Raw genomic sequence first — 20,850 nt, forward strand, 5'->3', positions numbered from 1 at the left:
GCTCTGTATTAATTTGATAGTACAGCTGCAGCCTCAGTGTAACAAGTCTGGCATTAGTTACATTGGTAAAACAGATTTCTAAAGGCTGAAATAATTAGGTTTTCTGGTCTCTTCCTTTGCTGTACAAATGCTAGTTTCCAGTAACAAGTCCTTATTTTGGCAAAAGATTCACTGAGGTCCCACACACAAATTCCCAAAAGATGACCAGTCTCCTGGGGTGGGGTGGAGAAAGCATAGCTCCTTTCCACAAAATAAACAAACAACAACAATGAAAAAAATCAAGCTTACCTAAGATAGGCAACTTGTCAGAAGATTTATGTGAGACTAAATCTATTTTGACTTTTGGCCTAGGTAGTTACAGGGAATTTTTATTATCTTCAAAATATATTTCAAAGTAGCACAAATATTGAGGTTCAGATTAATGGTTTTTCATTGCTTAGCCTATTTTTTTCCCCTCAGTCTGCTTTCTTTAGTATCATTCTTAATAGATAAATGACTGGGGCTGCAATACAATAATGTTCCCGTTTAAGAGTTCAAATGGTATCTCTAGACCAGCTGTCTAGGATGACACACAGAAGAGGATGGAAAATGATAATTAGATTTCTCCACATACTTGGGTCTTTGGAGGTAATTACAGTTCCCCAAGTCATCACATACCAGCCCAGTTATATAATCCTGTTTTGTTTGTTAAACTTGTTTGAGAGCACTTGAGCTCGCTTTCTTTCTTAGTCATCTGCCTCACGCCCAGAGAAAGAAGCCATTGAAACACACACACACTCATAAGAGGTGTAACAGACATTACCCCAACCCTCCCCTGATCTCCCATTAATCTCTTTTGTCTGCCACCAGGGAGTAGGGACAAAGTCAGTCACAGGAGTAAGAAATGAGGACAAGGAAACCCAGACAATTGTACATGGTTTGTTTGTCCAGGTAGTTTTTTCCTTCCCCACCACCCCTTCTCCACTCCCTCTGGTCTAAACCCCAAAACAAAACCCCTCCTTTTTATAGTTCCCAAGACTGTCTGGTGAAATGCCAATATAATTCCCCTTTCTCAATGAATAATACAGGGCATAACAAAACTTAGAAGAGGGGCTTAGAAGATCACATTAGAACACAATCGAGGTAAAAAGTTGGGCATATTTTGCAGGCTGCTGTTTTTCCAGGAAAATAACAATTCCTTTCCTCCTTAATGAAATGTAGTAGAGGCTTCTTAAACTTCTAGACTCTTAAACAGAAGAAGCAAACAGAGCTTATTTCTAGTGGGATAGAAGAAGGTACTTAGGAACAGAAATGTTGGGAATACCTGTGTCACAAATGGACAGCATCCCAATTCCTTTAATGAAAACTTACATGCCTTCTTTATCCTTACTTGCGAAAAAATACCTACTTTTGCCCTTTACAGAAATTCTGATCAATAAAGTTTAGAATTCATATTCATTAGTACTAAACAGACAGATGGTCAAATTTACCTTTATTAAGGTTTGGTTACGGAAACCTGCCTTTCCAGAATGCTGCCAAGTCTGTCCAACAAAAAACAACTCAAGGAACATCAGCTAGTGCTCCCAATATACTGCAATCCTGTCAATCTGGTGATAAGTTCTGCCAACCACCACCATCAATGGGTACTTGGAAAGGCAGATTGTTGTGCTTCTGACATTTGCTCACCAAGAGCCTAACTCCAAATAAGTAACTGGTTTGGTTTTGTTTCCTAATGATGTATCCCTGAACCCCATTCTTTTAAGCTGACATCTGTTCCTTCACTGGGCTGCACTACATGAAATGCCTGTGTATAATCCAGTTACTCACACGTGGTAGAGCTCTAAGTTTTCTGTGCAGAGGCTTTGGAAAAAAACACTGAGAAGTAGTATAGCGTTATTTCCAAAGAAGATTACTTTTCTTATTTTTATTAAATAAATTTTCACCTGCAGTCTGTTCAGTTTGTAACTGATCAAGTTTCTTACTGCTCTTCAGTTTGGCCCCTGAATAACTATTTCTGTTAGAGTGTGTCTTAATATGAAAAAGTAGTTGTTCTACTTCTTTTTTCCTCTTTAATATTATTGGTCACAGGAAGATTTCTTTTACTGGTGATAAATAGTCAATTAAGTTTGTTCTATTAAAAAAACCAATAAAATCAAACCATTTTGACCATAATTTGTCATTCAAAATAATTTACAAAGCAGTACCTCTTGGCCTTTTATTTGTATAAATTATACAACAACTATAGTTTTTTTTAGACAATGAGATGAGTCTGTATTTAGTACTTCAATCATCGTTCTCAGGGTTGGAAAAGTCTCCGATACTGATGGTAGGCTCTTGTAAGAAGGTGAAATACTGAAAGAGAAAAAAAAAAGTTATTTTTTAATGAGTTTTATAATTTACCTGCAAGTTAACACATTAACTTAGTAAACTTAGGCTTTTCCTCATCACCTTCTCCAACAAATTTGGGACCTGTGTCAAGAATTAACTCTATGCAGGCCTGGGGCAGAGTGGCTTTGAAAGCTGCTGGGCAGAAAAGGACCTGTGGGTGCTGGCTGACAGCAGCTGAACATGAGCCAGCAGTGGGGCCAGTGGCATCCTGGCCTCTGTCAGCAATAGTGTGGCCAGCAGGACCAGGGCAGTGCTGGTCCCCCTGTACTCAGCACTGGTGAGGCCACACCTCAAGTCCTGTGCCCAGTTTTAGACACCTCATTGCAAAAAGGACACTGAGGTGTTGGAGTGAGTCCAGAGAAGGGCACTGGAGCTGCTGAAGGGTCTGGAGCACAAGTCTAAGGAGAAGCAGCTGAAGGAGCTGGGGGTTGTTTAGCCTGAAGAAAAGGAGGCTCAGGGATGACCTTATTGTTCTCTACCACCACTCACCAAGGAGGGTGTAGCCCACAGGGGGGTTGGTCTCTTCTCTGAGGTTAACAAGGGACAAGACCAGAGGAAATTGATTCAAGTTGTGCCAGGGAAGGTTTAGATTGGATATTAGGAAATATTTCTTCATGGGAAGGATGAAGACATTGGAATAAGCTGCCCAGGGAAATGGTGCAACCACCATTCCTGGAAATCATCAAAAGTGTGTGGATGCAGCACTTGGGAACATGGTTTAGTGGTGAACACAGTGGTGGATGAGAAGTTGGACTCAATGATCTTAAAGTTGTTTCCCAACTTTAATGATTCAATGATTCTCAGAATCTGCTGTTCACAAACAGCTCTTGTTTTTCACGACTACTCCATCACCATACAGAATGAAAACAATGTCTACATAGAAGAGCTTTCCAAAGCAGCAGAATTTAAAGAAAAAATGTATTGCTTTAAGTCTTCTAGCCTTATTTACCACATCCACTACTACATATCTACCACAGACAAATAAGCCACTCAGGCTAATTACCTTCATATTATTACATCAAGTCCTTTGGGCTGTAGTTCTTCAGATTTCTTTTTTTTTTTTTTCCTCAGCAAAGACAACTTTAGCATTTTCTCCACTCTGGCTCATTTCCTCACCTATTATACATGTCTAATTTGACCCAGCAATTTCCTAGGTTCTACTAAACTACAAAATGGTATTGGTTAAAAATAAATTGTTTTGGCAAGGTTATTTTTAACACTAATGACTTCCCTGATCTGGTTTGACATGGATTCCCATAAGTTTCAACAGTACAGCTGAGGGAGTCAGAACCACATGGGTAGCACTGAAATGTCTTAAGCTGACTTTACTCCCAAGAACAAACTAAGATATGTCTTTAGAAAAAACCAAAAAACCAAAACCAGCATGAACAGAAGATTAATAAAGAAGAGTATATAACTGAGAGAATTACTGAAAAAAATTGTGGGAACTATAAATAATTTTATATTTCCAAGACAAGCTTGTCTCAATATTTGTGCAGACTACTTCTAATAAAATCCACAACTTGCTACACCTGTAGTTTAGAAATGTCACTCCTTAATGAATACTGAATTTTACTCATTTACAAGTAGATTTTTATCCTGAGTTTTACAAAGATGCCCTTGAATCTTATTAGCCTTCTTCCTTTAGGAAGGGATTTTCTAGTGAAAAGGGATAGTCTAGTGAAATTTACCAGGCTCAGAACCCCTGGTAATAAAGTTAAGTAACACACATCGGTGTGAGATGTCTGGCACTAAGAGCAGCTGCAGAGTTCCACAGACTCTAGGATGCTGGACCAGACCTCAGGAGGTATGGGATCTAAGATCCTGTTCAAAGTAAGGTAAACTGAGAAGTCAAATCAGGGTGTCAGGACTTTATCCTGCCAAGTCTAGAAAATCTCCAGGGGTGGAGACTGCACAGCCTCTTTGGGCAGTCTGCTGAAGAAAATATTAGGCCAAGTCTAAATGCTGTTTCAGCTCATGCACACTGCTTTTTGTCTTCTCACCAAACAGTCATAGGTTGTGCAGAGCTGCTCTTAGATCAAAGCCTGATCTTCTCCAGGCTGAACAAGCCCAGCTCTCTCTGTTAAGGCATGTTCTCCAGACCATTGGCCATAGTGGTGGCTCTACATTGAATTTGTTCTGGTTTATTATGGTCTTTACTGCAGCTGAATGCAGTATTTTAGGTGTGGTCCAAAGTGCTGAGTACCCCCTAAATCTGGTTATCCAAACATCATCTTAATCCATCTAGTTGTCCTTTTGTCCAGACTATAATGTGCTATCTTGGTATGAGAGTACTGTGGGAGCCTTGCTGAAGTAAATAAAAATAAACAATATTGATTGTTCTCATCATCCCCAAAAGTCGGTTTTTACCACAGAGAACCATCATTGGCTCACAGAATGTTTGGTAAGCTCACGTTGATTGTTTTCTGTGACTTTTTCCTTCGTATCACCTGCTTTCCTAGAGGACTCACTTCATGGCTTCCCCAGGGATCAAAATGAGGCTGACCAGCCTACAGTATCTCTGGGCTTCCTTTTGGCTTTCTTGAAGAGGAACTCAAGATTACCTTTCCTGCAGTAACCAAGACTGTCCCCTGATGTGCACCATGTTTCCAAGATTATAGATGGCCCTGTAAGGACCTTGGCCAATTCTCTCAGAACTCTTTAAGTGTCTTGACCCTAACTTGAAGCATACTAGAACTGGTGTTGTGTCTGGCCTGATTTTTAGATTTTGTATGGGGAATAACAACTAGGGGACCAATTAAATACACCCAAATCATAATATTAATTCCTTGTAAATCTATGCAGTATTAAATTATAAATTCATATGAAAATCAAAAATTTGAAGCATTGCACAAAAGTCATGCACCTATACTAAGTAATGTAATTCTCCATATTTAAAATGTCTACCTACTTTGAAAACACTTAATCTCCAAATCAAAACAGAACTAAAGGATAAGCAAATTACTTTGGATATACAGTTTGAAGAGATTTAAAATAAGAATTTTAAAAAGGGTCAAAAATTTCCCCTTGCTTTGTTCACTCATTGCCAGTGATAAGCCATAATATAAAAAGACAAATATAACCCACTGGATAAAATGAAGAAAACATTAACCCAAACAATTTCCTCAGAGAGCTTACTCACATAACTGGATGTCTAGACTATTAACTACTCTGTTAGACTAGAAATACACTACTGTGTCTGTAAATGCAAATCTTCTCATCAATTCCTAAACAGTGTTAAAATATACACTGAATCCTTTACTAAACTCGTAATTTCTAAGTAACATTTCTTCGTATAAGTTTGAATTTTACATATAGTCTTTCATATTTTATTTCCCCATTCCCCATCTGAACAAAAGGATTTACCTTTTTAGATTCATCCAGCTCCTTGCTATTTTGGTAAATGCTTCAGACCCTGGTGCTGTCATGGCTTCAAAATCAACCAGCTGAAAATTCAAGAAAACAAAAGAAATATTAAGAAATTACAGAATTTTTAAGTTCTCTAACTTCAGGAAGGGCTTTGAGGGCTGTGCTACCTATATTCTTGGTAAGACAGGAGTAAGCTTACAAACCAGTCTATGCCCTCACTACTTTGTCCCTCACCATCTGTTTGAAGCATTCAAGCCAGACACTAAAATTCTCTGTGGGTTTGCACACCCCAACACAACCAATACTGGGAGCTACACGGGTCATGGCTACTGAATGACTTGCCAGGCAACAACAGGACTCTGGGCACCTTTGACTTCAGACAAATGAATTTTCAGCCTGAAAGTTCCTGTTGTCATAACTCTGGGACCAGATTAGCCCTTCTAACAACTCAGGGAAAAAACAAACTCCAGTTTCATTCCACCATTTCTTCCACATCATGAAAGCTTTTCTAAAAAACAAGTTTATTCATATTCTGGCACACTGTTTCAGGAAAAACCCTCAAATGTAAAGATGTCCCCAGTGATCCTGTAAGTCAGAAATCCTGCTTAGTAGTAATCCTGAAACTGTTTACCTGCATAAAATCAGTCAGCAAAATACTACTCTATCAAGTCCTAAGAAAATACTTAAGAAACCCCACAGAAGTGTTTTACCTTAGCTTGAACTCCCACAGAATGGGGAAGATACCAGCTTAATGATGTACTGAAAAGAAGCTTTCTTGCTTGCTAAGCAAATGCTGTTTGCTCTTAAAAGCTACTAGAGTTCATTGCACTCAAAGGAGTACATTGTTTTCAGGGCTTTCTAGAACGAAAGAGAAAATCACCCTTTCTTCAGTTATCCATGCAGGGTATTTTCTTCAACAACTTGGATTCTTACTGGAATTTTACTGATTCTTTTGACAATACATTAAGGAGACAGAGGTGTTCTCAGTCCTTTCATGCTGAAAAGGTAATACAGCTAACAACCCCCAAGTGTCAAAGAAAAGGAAATCCTTTATTAAACAAGGTGGTATAATACTCAAATAGAGTCAATTAAAAACCAGGACTTAGTTTGACTTCAGCAGAATACAGAGGGGAAGGAGAAATCAAGAGAAGTTGCAAATCCACTTCTACTAACCAAGCCCTAAAAGCTCTACAATACACTGAGAGTACAGACAGAAAATTTCTGCTGTGCACCAGAAGAATCACTAATTCTGCCCCAGTATTCTCTGAACCTTTCTCAAAGCAAGCTGAAAAGAGCAGCTCAGCACACTGGAAATGCTTCAGTAACAGATCTGTAATTCCATTTGGACCAAACTGCTACAATTTGACTAATCCACATTACGGCACATGCCATCTCCAAATTCACCAGCTGTCAGAACAGCAATGGAATTTTCAATACTCTCTCTCTCAGGCTGCAAGACATCATGGCATGCATCTGACCCATCTCCAGCAAATAAGCATGCAACTTCTGTTCATTTTTACAGCTCTTTCCCCACATTTACAAATATTATCTCCTCCATCAAGACTGAGCTAATGCACTTTGATATTTTGATACTTGCCTTTCCTTTAGGGATTTTCCCTGATACTTCTTTTCCACTTGCCATTAGTGCTCCCATGATCACTGAATAGGCTATCACACTAAAAAAATAAAATTAAAAGCAACAAATGGAGTAGAAGTCTTTCCATAATGCTATTTTAGACTACAAAAGAAATGGAACATAGTATTGTTTCATAGAAGGCTAGTAAAGATTACTGTGCCAGTTATTTTAGAAGGAAAAACAACAAGCACAAAACACTTAAAAAGTGAAATCCCTGTAATTATCCAACATCACTAGAATGAAAGTTAGGAACCTATGGAGTTTTACTACTGTTTCTACATTAGTCAGAACCATATTTTCAGACTTTGGAGCTCTTAAGACTCTACAGGGCTGAAAACAAAGTAGACTCCTGTTTCCAATAAGATCAGCTGTAGCCCAGAAGAGTTTATGAACTCTACTCCAATAGAGCTAGAGGCACTGTAAAGCTATTCAGTTATTTCATTTTTAACTTAATTTTTTTTTTGAACTGTGAATCTCAGACAGAATGTCTCCTAATTTTTACATTCTATAAGATAAATGCAAAATCTGATTATAAAATCCCAAAATCTCAGGGGTTTTTTCATACTGAACTGTATCTAGAAGTAAGATTAAAGATGTTAAGTGCTTAAGTGCTTTGTGGAACAGAGATTCAGAATAGTCTTACATGTAAAGCAGGTTTGCATTAAACTAGAATTCCAGTTGAAGAGTTCTGTGATATATGGAACTTTATCCTACAGTTTAATCTGGTGACCTTAACAGTTGCAACAATTTACTAAAGTAATATTTTAGTGTACTTCATTGAAGTAAGTTATGCCAAAGTATATTTCATTTTAAATACACATTTCAGAAAAACTTCCTAAGTGAAATTACAGTGGTGTAACACAATATGGATTAGAAAACCAAGCATTAAAATTTAAAAATAACTTCTCAATGTGTGAGCTGAGACTACTCATCATTTTAAATTTACATGCAGCTATGAATAGTTACCATTAGCAATTACAAACTAGCATTTAAAACAGTACCAAGTCAGTTCCCTTTGTCACAGCAGCACAAAAGGAAAAGCTGTGCAGGGCACACAGCTCTATTAAAAATAATATTAATATTAAAAAATACATTAAGATACTGCAAGGCATGGACATCGTACAGCAGGCAACAAAGGTAACAGAGATGATGAATACCAACACTAACCTAGATCCTCTTGAAAGTGGCATTAAATTATAGAAGTAATAAACTAGTGACAGGATCAAGTTGCAAACAGCATCTACTTCCTAAGAGAAGAAAAAAGCATGAATTAAAGATAATTTAATAGCCAGGTAATACCTTACAAAGATATACATTGCAAAGTCATACATTACCACAAGTATTTTTAAGAACCATTTAAGAACCATTTTCCAATGTGAAAATGTCAAATAATGAAACTGAAGTCTGATTAGCAGAAGCTTGAACAAACTACTTTGTTGTATCTTTAACATTTAGGTGAAACACAGTTCATCTATACATCTATTAAAGGATGAAAAAGAAAAAGCTCAAATGTAGTCAGACTGTCCTAGCACATAAAATCAACACAAACCCAATTCTAGAGCTTCTCACGAATTCGTGTTACTCATCTTATATGTAACCACCGGGAGCCAAACCCTAAACAGCACTTACAGGGATGATGGCAAAGGTGAACACAGGCCCATGAGAAAAATAAGAAACAACCAGAACACACTGCAATACTGAGACCTTGCCTGGACACTCTCTAGTACTGCAGGCAAAGCCCAGCAAATTTTAAAGTGACAGATAGAATGACAGCAACTTCTTACGGTACTTGTCATAACTGGGTTTAAGTAACTTTATTACCTATGAACTCTGTCAAAAACTGTTACAACTGGGACTATTAAACAGAGAGTATAAAAACATAAAAGGCTTTTTTAAGGAATTAATAATTGCTTGAACAGCCTTACCCCCAGCTCTGCAGACAGAATTAGAATTTTTCCTTTAGCTGTTAGATCCTTATATAGTGCATCTATTTCTGCATGATACAGCTGTGTTCTTTCTTCTGTCGTCTGAGTTTCTACTGAAAATAGTATGTTCCCCACTCTGTTGAGCAAATGAAAAAGAAAAGGAGGTAAGACATTTTTTGAACAGAACTTGATGCATATTCAGGCTAAATTACAAATCTACTACAGTTACACATCACCTTTTCCCTATCATCTTCCTTAAGCATGTGCATTACTTCCCATTTAATTAAAAATCCCCAAAAATCACTGAATAAATGCTACATCAATCCTAAGTTTTAAAGAATGCATACAGACTGCCACCTAATCACAGATGAAGTATTTACATTGAAGAACACCTGACAAGCATTAGTGTTTCACTTGAATTGTGGGCAAAAAATAAGAAATATGAAATTTTAAAATATCTTCACGGACTTAGGATTTTTGTATAGAATGCTGAATGTAGTTTTCTTCATTTCTAACAGGATTGTTTTGGTATAAAGCAGTTACCAACTATGGATCAAAACAGACTGAATGACACTGAACAAAGTTTGTCCAGAACAAAGTTAGGCTATTTACTGACACCAAAATGTTTTCCTCAAAAGAGTGAGGCCCTATATTTAATGCCTTTTCATCATATATAAGCCTGTAATTTAGAATGTAAAATAAAAAAACAAGAGATACATTCATATTTTAGTAGGGAAGTTTGGATTCCATGCCACTCATTGAAAGCGCATAAATTCTGGGAAAAATCCCAATGCATAGAATTTTAACTTTTTTTAATAAAGTTTTTACTTAATAGATTGACAGTGCTTCTGAGCTTCAATTTGCTCACTTTCAGAAAGACAAGGAATCAGAATCCATAAAGTGAGACATTTACTGTCTCATCCAGAGAGTGACCCAAAACCTCCTAACTATATTCTCACACATTCAGGTATTATTTAAATTTTCACTTGCAGATAGAAGGTCTGCAAACATCTCAAACATAAAAAAAGTCAAAATCTCAAATAGAAGACAGTGTCTTTTATTCTTAGATCACAGAAATTTCCCTTCCATTCAGGACTTCTCAGTCAACACAAAAGACAAAGTCTCACAAGAAGAAATGCATTTTGATATGTATAAAGACTGAGGTAGTTGATATTTTTCTCCTTTTAGGCATTTTATAGTCTAAGCTGAAAAACAAGGTCTCTTATCACTTTTGTGCTGTATGTTTGAGAATCAACTCAGTTCCATCAGTGTTATCCAAATTCCCTTTTTGTTGAAAACACAACAGGAATCAAGCCCTCAAATGAATAAACTTCAGTTATTTACAAAAATGCCACTAGTGAAAAACAAAATCCACTTTATGTGAACAGAAATGTTCACAATTAATTTCAGACAATTAATTGCTAATAGTTCATCACTGCTTAATGTACCCTAACCCTTGAAAACAGTGAACATACTTATCTCCCGTTATTGTAATTGTGAATCCATCATATTCTTTCCCTTGATCCTTCAGGCTGGGGACTTTTGTGTTCACAGTGAACCCATCTCTGGTTTTACTGTTAAACTGCTTTCAAAAGAAAAAAAAGTAATATTAGAGGTAGCAGAGGCTGCCTACCTATTGCTTTGAAGCACATAAAATACATGGAGTAGAAATGAATGTGGACAACTTACAGAACAGAAAGAAGTTACTGTCAGTGACATTATTTCATTCATCCTTTATTTCCTTCTGAATGGAAACCATAAATACTGAATGAGGCACAGTGGCATTCAACTTTATAACTAAATAGTGAATAAAATGTGCTGTTTATGAAAAGCCAATGTACAAAGCAGTTCAAGTTGTACAGATTTGTCCCCAAGTTGCATGTTGTTGATGGCGACCTTTTGGTGCAACCATGTAAATGGAAAAGCAGGAATCTGAGACCCCATTTTATGTTTACACTAAGAAGTAGCTGCATTAGTCCAAGTGTGAATTCCAGAATAAAACTCAAAGCAACAGTTTCTTAACTGTGATCCAGTTTCAATTGATGTTTATTCTCATCAGAAGGAAAATATCTCTAGGTTTAAGAATTTTACAAAGCTACATTATCTAAGACTAACAATGTAGCCATAGAGTTGTATAAACCAGGCAGAACTGCATTTAAGTAAAGCCAAAATCCCAGCTTTCCACATACAGCATTTCCCAGCTACCCAAATAACCAAATTACATCACTATCAGAAAGACATTCATTTTATATAGGCACTAATGAAACTAGTATGCACTAGTGTTTACTCATGCAGTCATTTATATTAACCCAAAACCTGTAATCCAGGGTGTTTTGTTTCAAGAGAATCTGCATTTATTTTAAGGAACAAAGCATTCCACTTTAATACAGTCTGGAATGGGATACATGAAACTCAAACCAGACCAAAATGTACAGGTATGGAAACTGCTGTCAGTTAAGACATTTACTTTGAAATAATAAATGTACAGTCCACTGGGTTTATATATTTTCATCACTTTCTTGGAGTAACCTGTATTTTTAAAATCCACTGGTAGCATTTTTTCTAGCCTACAATTCAAAAGTAACCAGATTAGATAGATGCCCTACAGGGTCCTACTTGCACATTTGTGTGTCAGGAGGGAACACTTAGCTGCCCACCCCAACACCTACTACTTCTTCAGCGAAAGCTTTTGTTAAGGTTCAGTTTGTATCCACTTGGCTTCATGTTCCAAAGCCAAGAACAAGACAGTAATATAAAAAGGGCCTCTTAAATTGGGGTGTCTTCAAAGAACATATATTCACAACACATTTTAAAACCCAGAGAAAAATGTAGTGCTTAAACCATGTAGCTCCTGCAAAGATAATTGCAGTGCTTGAGTGAGCACTAATATCAAGAACTCATCCAACCCAGACAGTCTGTCAGGAGTAGCAGCAAGGCAGCTTCAGAGATTTCTGCTCTATGGCAACCCAGCTGCTTTGCTTAGATACAAAATTCCAATGTGGACACACAAGATAAGAAAGTAAAGAATTTGTCTCTATTTAGCATAATGGTTTCTTCCCAAATTTTATTCTGCTCTGATTAAAATCCTGTACAATCCTTTAAAAAGACATACTTTGTAACTTTCTTTCCCCAACACCACCCCAGATTAATTTGGAGGGGCGGGGGGGGGGGGGGGGGGGGGGGGTAGGGGGGAACAACTTTTACTTAAACCCAGCTCAAGACTTACTACTCAAGTTAAGATAAGAGTATAAATCATTTTGCAGGTCATATATCCAAAGCCTTTTTACAAAGACCACCAGCAGGAGGAATAAAACCTGCAAGTTTCCCACTCCTTTTTTGGCAAGTCTTCCTAAGCTCAAAAATGTTATCCAGGATTTCATTTTAGCTGTCAGTCACAAAGAACAACTGCTCCCCCACTTCCCTGTGCCAGCCCCACCACATACTGAGCTGCATCAATGAACCTAAAAGTAAAAAGAGTTTCCATATTCCTAATCTTACAGGCACATCAATCAATTTTTCTCCTTCCTGTTGCACAGGCACAGAGTGAGCCCACTCTGGCAGATCTGACCACAAACCCTCTTGGGTTGAGAAGGTTGGTTTCAAAGAATTACACCTAACATTTTGGTTTCCCATTATTTTGTTACCAGTTCACAGTTAGGCCAAGGATTTCAAATATACATCACCCATCCACACATATCAAAGGGAAGATCCAACCCTATATATCCAGATTTGGAGTAACCTGAGCTAGAATTTCCAGTTACTCTTTTCAAGTTTATATACAATGGTTTTATTTTGAGGAACTAAATATCTTCCAGAACACATTTTATGTTTTTTACCATATATTAAACTTTTTCTGTAATTTACCTTCATTATGGGAAGAAGATCTTCTACTTTATGTACCTTTTCCAAAGCTTCTCGAACCTCTAGCAGTCCTTTTGGATTATTAGCACTGGAAAAAATTAAATATGAAATACAACAGTTGAACACATGTAGCATTTCTGGAAATTCACATACCTTTAACCTAATCAGCCATACTTAAGTAAGTTGTTGAAAATTAATCATTTATTTTCTAAAAATAAGTTCCCTTATACTTGGCTACATGCTCTCCTATATTTCAAAAAGCAATTTTCTCCTGTATCAGCTCAGCTTATTTTTTCAGCTTCAAATCTTAATTTCAGTATTCAGATTTATCTTATGTTAATCAACTACTCTGTCTTACTCTTGCTATTGACCACTCCAAAGCATCGAACAGTGTTTGCATGAGTGTGTGTGGGCAGGGGGTTCTAGGTAAGGAAAGACGGAAGTAGAAGAGAGTTAAAATTAGAAATATTCTTCACAAAATATACACATCTGTGTAGACTGAAAGGCAAGTAAATACTCCAGATGCAGGCACAGCTGGATCATGAAGAAACCTGTTGAATTACTGCTCTAGTAATTATTAATTACACTATACAAGATTTTTAGAACAGAATTCTTTTAGGAATCACACCACAAACTAGTCTGGTTTAAGGTCAAATGCTACTGGGCTTACTCTGAACAAACTTTCTAGCAACAGAGGACAGAGTGCCAGCTACATATTTTCAGCAACTATCATAAATTTCTAAAACTTGAACATTTTCAATAGTTACAAGGATTTTCTGCACTTTCATTTTTGATATTTAAGTAGCACAATGAGATGGAAAAACAGAACTCAGTATTTAATAAAAGTTACCAGACCAAAGGAAAACTAGAGGGTTTAAAGCTAAAAGAATTTTTTAGTTTTTTATGTTATCAGAACACTGTACTGTATTCAGCACCCATGCCAACATCAATTTTCGTATTACCTTTAGTCATATTATTTCATTTAAGAGTCTACAACTCTCTTCAGTTCCAGGACACCATCTACCAACCCATCTATGTAACAGATAGTAAAGATTCTCTGTTCATGTAAAACGAGTTGTCAAACACCTTTTTTTCAATGAAAATTACCTCCCATATCTTCATTTATCTTTTTTCCTCACTTCTTAATAAATTTATCTCAATAGTCAGAGTAACTGTACTTGATTCTACCAGGAGGAAACCAAACATCTTTAATAAATCATATGCTTAGAAAGAATAGAGATCCAATCATGACAGAACCATGGCCACAAATTTAAAAGTTATTAGTTTCTAGGTATACCATAATTCACAGGGGGTTTTTCCTATTAATTTAAGTTTCTTTATGTGGCAATGAATACAGTTTTCCATTTCCAGCAGAAATTAAAACAATTATACATGCTAAGGAAACCAGAACTTACTAAACTGAGAAAAAAACCTTTCAGACTTCGTGAAATGAATATTTTGTAAAATTCAGATCACTATTACCAGGGGAACAAAGCAGGGGGCAAAAAAATTGTAATTTACCCATGATAAACAAGGATCCTGTCTTTGATAAAATGAAGAATTTTCTCAAAGTATTCCAGGTACCGCATGTTAATGACCTGTCCCCTACAAAGAAAAGAAAGGGTTTTTTCAAGTCTTGTTTTTCAACCCAACATTCCAGGACACAAATATTACTCATTAATATTTGACACAATTTTATTCACAATTGCTCTGTAAATTAAAGGAGTGAACCACGTAGGATTTATCTACATGGTAAATTGCCAATCTCCCATTTTAAATATAGATTACATAGTGAACTTGCTCAAACTCATGTATCATTACAATTGGTGTTCTGTGATAAACTACATTCCATGCATATTTCTCCATTTTTCATGTGCCCAATTCCAGCAAATCTTATCTATGTACTATAATTATCAATTTCTACAAGATATAATCTTCCCTAGACTCATAGATACAACACAACTAGAAAAGAATTCTCAATTGGCACATCTAGAGAACCAACACGCTCCAGCTTACATATTTGTCCATATATATGTTGATCTGCTCTGACTGTCCACATATATTTTTCTTTATTCACCTATGTTCCTCTATATTGAACTATTTTTGCTTTTAATCCCAAGAATTACAAGTAGTAACTGAAAAAAAAAAAAACATTAAAAGGTGTTGCTTTTTCCCTTGGACTACTAAGTTTAAAAAAATAAAAATCAATATTAAAATGTGGTAGAAACCTGTTAGGATGATAACCACTCTGACAGGAAAAATTACATACCATTACTGCATTTGTAGGAGTCCTTCCTCTTCTCCCAGTCTACAAAACAAGATTTTATAAAGCAAGCGTTATCGCTCTCCGAGGAAGCAAAACCACTGTCAATCACAGGAAGCTGTGTGCACCTAGCTTTTTCTTTCCACTTCAAGGGATTTTTGTCAGCTCAAGTCCCTGTCTAATGTCTCACTTGACAGTCTCTCACCTTAGGAGGCCTAGTCTCAGAAAACCAGCAGAATCAGTCCTCAAAAACTGAACAGAATTAGAACACATACACATATCTGCACATAGGAAAGAGAGGCAGGGAAAGCAGAGGGATGAAGACAAATCTAATAATACAGAATTTGCCCTTGTTGTACGTCCCATCCTTTTCCATCTGTATTAAAAAATATCTGTACAACAGGCAGTAGTGTGTCAATATAAGGAAGTGGGTTCTCCTTTAGTGTCGTCTTGGAAAATACATCCAAAGCAGACCTATCCTCTGTAAGGCCATCGAGAAGCTGTTGTACCAAGAAGGAATTTTGGTGGGTGGTCAAAAGTGATTTGTGTTTATTCCCACTCTTTCTTCTTGTTTAGTAAACATTACTACCAAGAATTCAAAAGTTCCAGTGTTCCAGAGTGCCTCTGTTTCCCACAAGAACATTAAGCATATCATTAATGTTTAGCTGATCACAAATCCTTGCTTTGTCTATGAAAACAGCTAAAGCTTTCCAAAACATTTTTGCTACTTTAAATCAAACTTACTAGCTTTGATCATTTAAGCCAGAAAGGAGATAAGCCAAACTCACCCTTGTCTATGGACCAACAAAGAGACAGCTGACACACTTGCATCTTGAGAACATTAAGATCTGAAATCCTATCAAAAATTGTGAAATGCAAGATGTTTCTTATATATCTTTTTAAAAAGGTCCCCAAATTGACACAAAACAAACAAAAAAAGTTTTTATTTTCTGACACACTCCAAACATTTTGCCATTCTGGAAAAGAAAAAAAGATTGATTCAGCAGACACTGAATGCTAATGCCTCCATGACAAGACTCATTTGACAGGAATCGCTGAACAATACTGGACTTCCAATGGAAAGAATTTGAGTAAAGAAAAAGATTGTGCTAACAGACAAGTAATCTAAGTATTTCTACTCACAGAAATTCCTGGTGTACAATCCAGATGAAATAAAACCTAGAGACAGCTTGAGCTCAGCATGACTAAATCTTTTACAAATGCTAGAAGAACACCCAACTGCTGTTGCTACATTTCTCGTTTGACTGAACAGCTTTTATCTTAATATACACAATAACCATGCAAACTGCTATTTGTCAGCCTAAATCTACTGTTACACCTGGCTGTAAGGTAGCCATGCTGTTTTAGAAAGAATTCAGCCTTAGTCATATGGGTATGAGAATAGCTTTCAAACTATAACCTAACTATAAAACAAAGTATATGTTCCTGAAGGACAGTCAAAAGACCATAAAGCCACCTCAGTTATCAAGAAAAGGGTATTAGCTCTGTGCCCTATAAGTCTTTTTAATCAGCAGCCATTTTACAAGCTGAGTAATGTAAAAAGGAAATTATACAAATCTGCGTAATTCTTTAAGAAAAAACTGTCATTTAGAAATCTGTGAACTAGAAGATGCTTCAAAACTGTGAAAAAACAACTATTACCGCTTAATAGGTTCATTTATTTTATCCTTCACATCATGTGAAATAATCAGGATGGAGCCAAAAACAGAAACAAACATTAGAAAGCTGATCAAAGTGGTTATTACTTAAGGCTGGAGAATGACCAAACAGGTTTCCAGAGTCAAAAAGAATGCAATCACCATCCAGTACTAAAGCACAAGCAACTCTTAAGACAGTGGTATTTAGGCTGCTTCAAATCTATTGTTTCTTCAAAACCAGCATTTTTCAGAGAACCACTACTTAGCTATCAAACAAGCACAACCAAAATGCTGATGAGATCCCCAAAAACCAAGGCTGAGCCAAACCAAAAAGGTTAGAATTAGGTTCACTGTGGGCCTACAATTCTCAATGCTCATGAAACTTAATTCAGACTTCTATAAAATGACCAAAACAGCTATAACAGTACATCTTCAGTTTTGCCAGCATTCTCTGATGAAAGGAAAACAAGTACCCTGGCCACTGCAAAACCAGAGTTCCTGACAGAGATTCTGTACAAGGACATATTTCCGCAGAATAAATGTTCAGTATTCATTTCAGGACGTTAATTAAGTGTTGTTACATGAATGCCTTTCTGCCAACACAGATCACCTAGAAGTTAGGCTTTTACTCTCCCATTTAGAAATAAAACCATGAAGAAACAGGTGAAGTGTGGAATGCATCTCTGTCTCCAAGTACAATGGCTGTGGTTTCTGCTGCATTGTACATATGAAAAGAGAGAAATGCAGCAAAGATGGAAACAGCTTGGAGCCCAAAAGTAATCCTTGGCTTGGGTGAAGAGAGAAGCCTGAGCACAAGGCTGTTCAAAAAGCAACACATCTTGCAAAGTTAAATCATCTGCACTGGAATTTAATGCTGCATTAACCATTCCAAGTAAAGGAGAGGCTGCTAGGGTCCGTTCCTTAGACTGGAAGGAAGAGTGAGGACAAATCCTCATGAGCCTCTGCATATGAACATCAGAATATCCCTATTTTTCTATGCCTGAAATAATTCTTGATAAGGCTTTGTTTCCCTTATTCTTCTTTTTCAGTACAGCTTCTCAAAGAACAAAGAGACAGACATACATAAAAGCAGAATGACAGATCAAAGATTCAGTATTTCCTAGGAGGGGGTGGATTAAGATGAAACCTGGCTACATATTTACTTACACAAACACACTGCTCCTGTGATTGACAGTGATGTTGCCACATCGAGTCTATCACACTTGCACCACTTCAAGGGGGGTAGTAGCACTGTCATGACTACAAATACAGAGTTTTGCAGCATGGGAGAAGATGGAACGTACAACAGTGGTTGAATCTTTTAAATTTTACCTTTATTTGGAAGTGCAACTGTTACATTTCACAGGTTACTTATTTTGTCATTTTTGATTTACTTTGTTTACTTCGGCCTGCCTTGAAAACAAGTATGAGAACTGTTTTCCCTGTTCACTGTAAATCACTATTAAAACTAATAGAACAGCAACGTTTCAATACCACTGCCTTTGAGAGGCAGCATTGACAAAAATTACAACTATGATAAACTTAATAAAATGTTTACACTTAAGGTTACTTGGGAAATAAAAACAGCATGTGAAAATACGTATATTCTGGATCCTTTTTAGATACTGCTACTACTCAGTAGTACAATTGCAATTCAGGAAAAAGAGGAAATGTCGTAATGGAAAACTGCGCACAAATCCCAAATGTTCCATCAGAAATCATAAAATGAATGTTAAGTAAAACAGTAAGCACATATACATTCAATGTTGTAAAATGCTGTTTCACAAAGAGCGGACAATTCTGGTGCAACCCCTTAGTGTGTGTGGGAATGCTGTTTGGTGAAACTCTCATACCTGATTAAGTTAATGTGATTATTGAAACCTCTGCTAAGGCTCCGGGCAGGCATTTGGTCCAACCAAAGCACAGGCTGGTCAGGGTCAGCTATCCTACAAAGACAAAAGACATCAACATTGGCACACATTTCAATCCATGTAATATTTCTAATAAAGCTTTATTCACAGACAGAACAATTTTAGGCAAAAACCAGAATTCAGAGATTACAGAAAAGAACTTTTCCCAAAACACTGGGTTTTTTTCTTATAAAAACCATACAACTCAAACATTTGATGTTTCTGGAGTTGAAACTGTTCGTTTTTATTTGCCTTAGCTGCAATGGATCCTATGGTCTCTCATAGCTTTGCTTCAACTGGAAAATGCTATACCCTTTTTTTCCCTCCTTTACAGAAGAAGAAAAATGGAGTATTTTCAGAAGTGCACTCCTTTTCTTTTATCAGAACTACACCATCCTTTTATCAGAACTTTTCTAGTTACACAGTGGCAGCTAGTGTTCATTTTCTTGTCCATGACTGCAGCCCTTTGGTTATCTGGAGCACTCATCATTATGACAACCAGTCCAGGCTTGCCTTCTGTGACCATTACCTTCTCCACTTCACAGCAATATCAAACATATCTCTCCACTGCATCAGCCTGGTCTTCCCATTCATCCGAACTTTGGAGTTTGCCCAAGTCCGCTGCACAGCTTGCATTACTTCTAGAGTGGCCAATCCCATTGCTGAGGTGAGGCACGAGGACAGAGGTACAAAAGAAACAGAAAACCAATTAGAGCTAAATACTCAGTGTTGCACAGACAGGAAAACTGAAGTGGGAAAGCAATGTATTTACAGGAATAGAATGGACAACATCAAAAAGTCTGGGAGATACTGATTTCCAATGCTCAGTTTGGTCAAGAAAATGCTGACATAATAATTATTTTAAAGTTTCTATCTGATTTGAAAGAAACAGAGCATAAACCAAATTTGCAGATAGAAAAGATACAGCATTCAATTATCACACTGACTCCCCTGCCCCCTCTCAAGTTTACAGAACATTTTCAGTATACCTCTATGTATCCTTTTATTTGGAAGAAATCCTGGTGTCTCATACTGCATCATGGAACCCAGATGATCAGCTACACATATGAGCTCTTGCACATCAGGCTTATAGCTTTCAAAATTCTGAAATAACACATCTCTTACAGAGGAGAAAAACATGCATCAGACACAGTTTGGTTATAAAAGTCCTGAAAGCATTTGGCAAACAAATCTGTGTTTTACAAATCAATACCATTTGTGTGAGAAACACTTTAAAGGATAAAGAACACTCATTCCTCCTCCAGTCCACTGAACATACACATAGTATGTTGCAGTTACATGCAATATCTCAAATTAATTCAGTCTTACTGAATTCAATGGCAGACCCCCCCCCCCCCCCCCATTTAAAATAAGCCTTAAAAATAAAAATTCTCACTTTATATGTGGCTGTAACCCTGGCTGTTCTTCATAATTTTCTATAAGAAAAGGAAGATTTTTGGCCCAGTGATCCTTGAAATTTCCAGGCAGATCTGTATCAGTATTATACTCTGTAAGAGGGGTATCCAAATGTGCATGCAAATACCTAGAATACTCTGAAGGAAAGAAATAAAATTAATACTGTTTGCATAATCAGTTTACTTATGCCAGTAACAGTAACCAGGTGTGGTGGTTTGACAGGAAATGTGTTTTTTGGGATGCTGTGTTTTTGGCCAATGGATATTCAGGCTTTAATATTGGCATTTAACCTGGCCATTGAGACATGGACACGCCTCTGAGAACACGGGGTTAAAAGCAGAGCTCTCCCCTGGGAGGGTCCTCTTGGGTTTCCGGCGGGAAAGAGTTCGGGTCTCTCCCCCGGCCCAGCTGCTGGCTGGGCAGGGGGAGGGGAAAGCCATGTGGC

At 37.0% G+C, this 20,850-nt stretch overlaps 1 protein-coding gene across 3 annotated transcripts in view; it reads right to left on the minus strand.

Moving 5' to 3' along the window:
• Positions 1-2,165: 2,165 nt before the first annotated feature.
• Positions 2,166-20,850, minus strand: part of TTC13 (tetratricopeptide repeat domain 13) — a 40,508-nt gene continuing 21,823 nt past the window's right edge. For 2 of the 3 annotated variants that reach the window (XM_054630005.2, XM_077175610.1), the window contains 12 exons: positions 20,386-20,542; positions 19,979-20,109; positions 19,519-19,651; positions 18,933-19,025; positions 14,680-14,763; positions 13,162-13,246; positions 10,773-10,882; positions 9,298-9,433; positions 8,540-8,619; positions 7,334-7,412; positions 5,734-5,813; positions 2,166-2,331 (listed from right to left, as the gene is read on the minus strand). In XM_054630005.2, coding sequence (XP_054485980.2) covers positions 2,208-2,331; positions 5,734-5,813; positions 7,334-7,412; positions 8,540-8,619; positions 9,298-9,433; positions 10,773-10,882; positions 13,162-13,246; positions 14,680-14,763; positions 18,933-19,025; positions 19,519-19,651; positions 19,979-20,109; positions 20,386-20,542 — 1,292 coding nt within the window. In that variant the 3' untranslated portion in view covers positions 2,166-2,207. The remainder of the gene's footprint in view (positions 2,332-5,733; positions 5,814-7,333; positions 7,413-8,539; positions 8,620-9,297; positions 9,434-10,772; positions 10,883-13,161; positions 13,247-14,679; positions 14,764-18,932; positions 19,026-19,518; positions 19,652-19,978; positions 20,110-20,385; positions 20,543-20,850) is intronic. The other variant, XM_077175609.1, reaches the window with a different exon arrangement.

The sequence above is a fragment of the Agelaius phoeniceus genome, chromosome 3 (assembly GCF_051311805.1).
Source record: "Agelaius phoeniceus isolate bAgePho1 chromosome 3, bAgePho1.hap1, whole genome shotgun sequence".
NCBI lineage: Eukaryota > Metazoa > Chordata > Aves > Passeriformes > Icteridae > Agelaius > Agelaius phoeniceus.